At 53.4% G+C, this 2,971-nt stretch overlaps 1 protein-coding gene across 1 annotated transcript in view; it reads left to right on the forward strand.

Annotated features, from left to right (window-relative positions):
• Positions 1 to 689: 689 nt before the first annotated feature.
• Positions 690 to 2,971, forward strand: part of LOC105536040 — an 8,710-nt gene continuing 6,428 nt past the window's right edge. The window contains 4 exon segments of the mRNA XM_011975306.1: positions 690 to 714; positions 1,947 to 2,070; positions 2,072 to 2,130; positions 2,691 to 2,818. Coding sequence (XP_011830696.1) covers positions 690 to 714; positions 1,947 to 2,070; positions 2,072 to 2,130; positions 2,691 to 2,818 — 336 coding nt within the window.

The following is a 2,971-nucleotide window of genomic DNA, read 5'->3' on the forward strand; positions in this document are numbered from 1 at the left end:
TAAGTTCATGAAGGCAGGGACCTCATGAATGGAATTGGTGCCCCTATCAAAGGGACTGCAGAGAGCTCCCTCATCCCTTCTGTCATGTAAGGACACAGGAAAAAGATGGCTGTCTATGAACCAGGAAGCCAGCCCTCTGCAGACACAGAATCTGCTGAACATCTGACCTTGGATTTTACCATCTCCAGAACTGTGAGAAATCAATTTTCTATGCTACCTAGTCTATGGCATTCTGTTTTGACACCCAGATTAGCTAAAGTACTAGCATGTCAACTTGCACACATAATTCTTGGAAACACTGATGCCAAATCCTTGATGGCAAAAGGATTTCACCAATTGCCTTTAGTAATTCTTGTCTGAACTCACTGCAAGGCTGTTTCAGTAGATCCAGAATACCATGCTGCTTACTAATATGTGAGACACATATGAGTTTCCTGTGCATCTGTGACAAATGACCAAAAACTTGGTGGCTTAAAACAATAGAAATTATTTTTCTCGCAGTTCTAGAGGTGAGAAATCTGCAGTCAAGGTGTTGACAGGGCCATACTTCCTACAAAGGGCCTAGGGGGATTCCATTTCTCACCGCCCCCAGCTGCCGGTGGTTCCACATGTTTCTTCTGTGGCTACATCACTCCCCTTCAACTTCCCAGCCCCTGCAGGTCAGGAAGGCACAGGAGGAGGAGGTGGGAATGGGTGTGGAGAGCCACACACCAGGTCAGGGCAGCAGGTGCTCAGAACACAGTGACCTAGAAGCGGGGTACCAGGAAGCCACACCAGCCTTCAGGGCTCCAGGCAGGCTCTCTCCTGCCAAAGGCCTTTGTGAATGTTGTTCCTGCCTTCTCAAATGTCCCTCCCTATCCTCTCTACGTCTGCATAGCAAGGTAACTTCTACTCAGTCAAAACTATCACTGTCTAGCACAACCTAAATATCCATAAACAGAACACGTCAACAAATAACAGTGTATTCATGCAATGAAATACTATACAGCAATGAAAAAAAAATGACCTCCGACCACATGCAACAATGTAAGAGGATCTCACAGATGTCATTGTTGAGTGAAGAAGCCAGACTCAAAAGAGCACCTTCTGCATGCGTCTATAGAAGGCAAAAAGAAGCAGAATTAATCTACAGCAAGGGGGCTGAGAAGAGTGGTTACTTCTGGGGGGAAATACTGGATGGGAGGGGAGAAAAGAGCCCTCTAGGGGCTGGGCATGAACTTGGTCTTGTCCAGTTTGCTCTGGGGGCTGAGCCTGAGTGCACCCATGGGTAAAAGTTCATCAAGCTGAACACTTAAACTGTGCGCTCTTCCTACGATGAAAAAGTAAAAGTAAAACAGACCCCTTTCTCTGAGAAGCCTTTTCCCAGACTAGAGCACCTTCCCCAGGATGAGCTGCCAGGGTTCTGTGCCCCCCTCCTGCAGGCTATTGTCCTGCTGTGATGGTCTGTTTCCCCATGGGATGGTCAGGTGGTCGGCTCCCCCAGACAGTAAGCTCCATGCAGGAAGTCTCTCTGTCTTTCTAGTACCTGTATCTCCAGTGCTCAGTTCTTAAGCATCTGCTGCAAGTGTGGGTGACCCCCATTGTGGAACGAGCCCACTCTCTGGTAACTGCAACATGAGCCTTCTGCTTGCAATGTGAGTTCATAACCCAGGGCCAGTGAGAGATTCATCAGATTTGTAACAGATTAATCCTGGACCTATTAATCCTGCACCCGCTCACATTGTCCAGCTTCGAGGCCTTGGGAAGTTGCCACCAGGATGGGGGAGTGGATCAACTTCCTCTAGGACCCAGAGAGCATCCCAGCCGGCCTCAGGGTCAGGAAGGAGCCCAGCCTCTCCAGGAGCCAGACGGCCAGCAGCAGGGAGATGGGGGGATGTGGATTGCTTGAGCCTAAGGAGGGGAAGAGGAGAAGGCACTGCAGAGAGGGGTCTCATGCTGTCTTGCAGCTCTCCTGGGGCTGAAGCTGAGTGCGGATCAGCTGGCCCTGGTCTACAGCACGCTGGGGCTCTGCCTGTGGGCCGTCCTCTGCTGCTTCCTGATGGTGGTGGCCTGCTTCCTCAAGAAGGAGGGGTCCCTGCTCCTGCTAGCCCTGCTCAAGGCCCTGTCAAAGTCCGGCCAAGTCTTCCCAGGGTGAGTGCATGAAACTGGGGTCCTCACCCTTCTCACTGCTTGGGTGACAAGCCGCGGGCCATCCCTCAGTCCTGTCACTGCCCCTGCTTCTAAGTGGAGAGGCCCGGGGCTCATCCCTGTTATTCAGGCCTGGGGCTCATCCCTGTTATTCGCTGTAGCTTGATAAAATCAGTTTAAGACATCCTGGCAGGCAGATATCCAGGAGAGTGGCACCCGGGAAGGGTGGGTGTGGGGTGCTGGCCTTCGGGTTTGCCTGAGCTAGGGGTTCTCAGGATGCAGGGCCATCAGGGCTAAGCCCTGGAGGAGGTGTCTCTTTGGTGGGCATGGCAGGCTTGGGGCTGGGCAGAAGTGAGAGCCAAGATTTGCCTGCTCACCCCTGCCCCAGCACATGTTCTGGTAAGCAAGTGAGGGACACTGACACCCGCCTGGGTCCCCCCGATGACCCTAGCCTGGTGATTGCCCTTAGTTCCTGGGTCAGGGGAGAGTATGGCTGCCCACAGTCACCCCTACCCCAGTGCAGGGCCAGGCCTGGCCCACGCCCTCCACTCTCACCTCTGCAGATCACCAGATGAAAGCCGACAGCCCTGTGGGCACATCACCTAAGCCAGTGGAGACCTGCAGCTTCTGCTTCCCCGAGCACAGCACGCCCACCCAGGAGAGCGCGGTCATACCTGGGACCCTCAACCCTGTGGGTGATGGAAGGTGGAGGCATCCTGTGAGGGTGCCCTGATAGATGGCAGCCTTGGCATTGTGTGCGAACACACCCAAGAGAGTGCCCTAGGTGCCGGAACAGGGGCAAGGAGGAAGAGGAGGAGGGAAAGAGATGGAGAGAGAGAGAGAG

Source organism: Mandrillus leucophaeus, unplaced genomic scaffold, assembly GCF_000951045.1.
Source record: "Mandrillus leucophaeus isolate KB7577 unplaced genomic scaffold, Mleu.le_1.0 Scaffold153, whole genome shotgun sequence".
In the NCBI taxonomy this organism is placed as follows: domain Eukaryota; kingdom Metazoa; phylum Chordata; class Mammalia; order Primates; family Cercopithecidae; genus Mandrillus; species Mandrillus leucophaeus.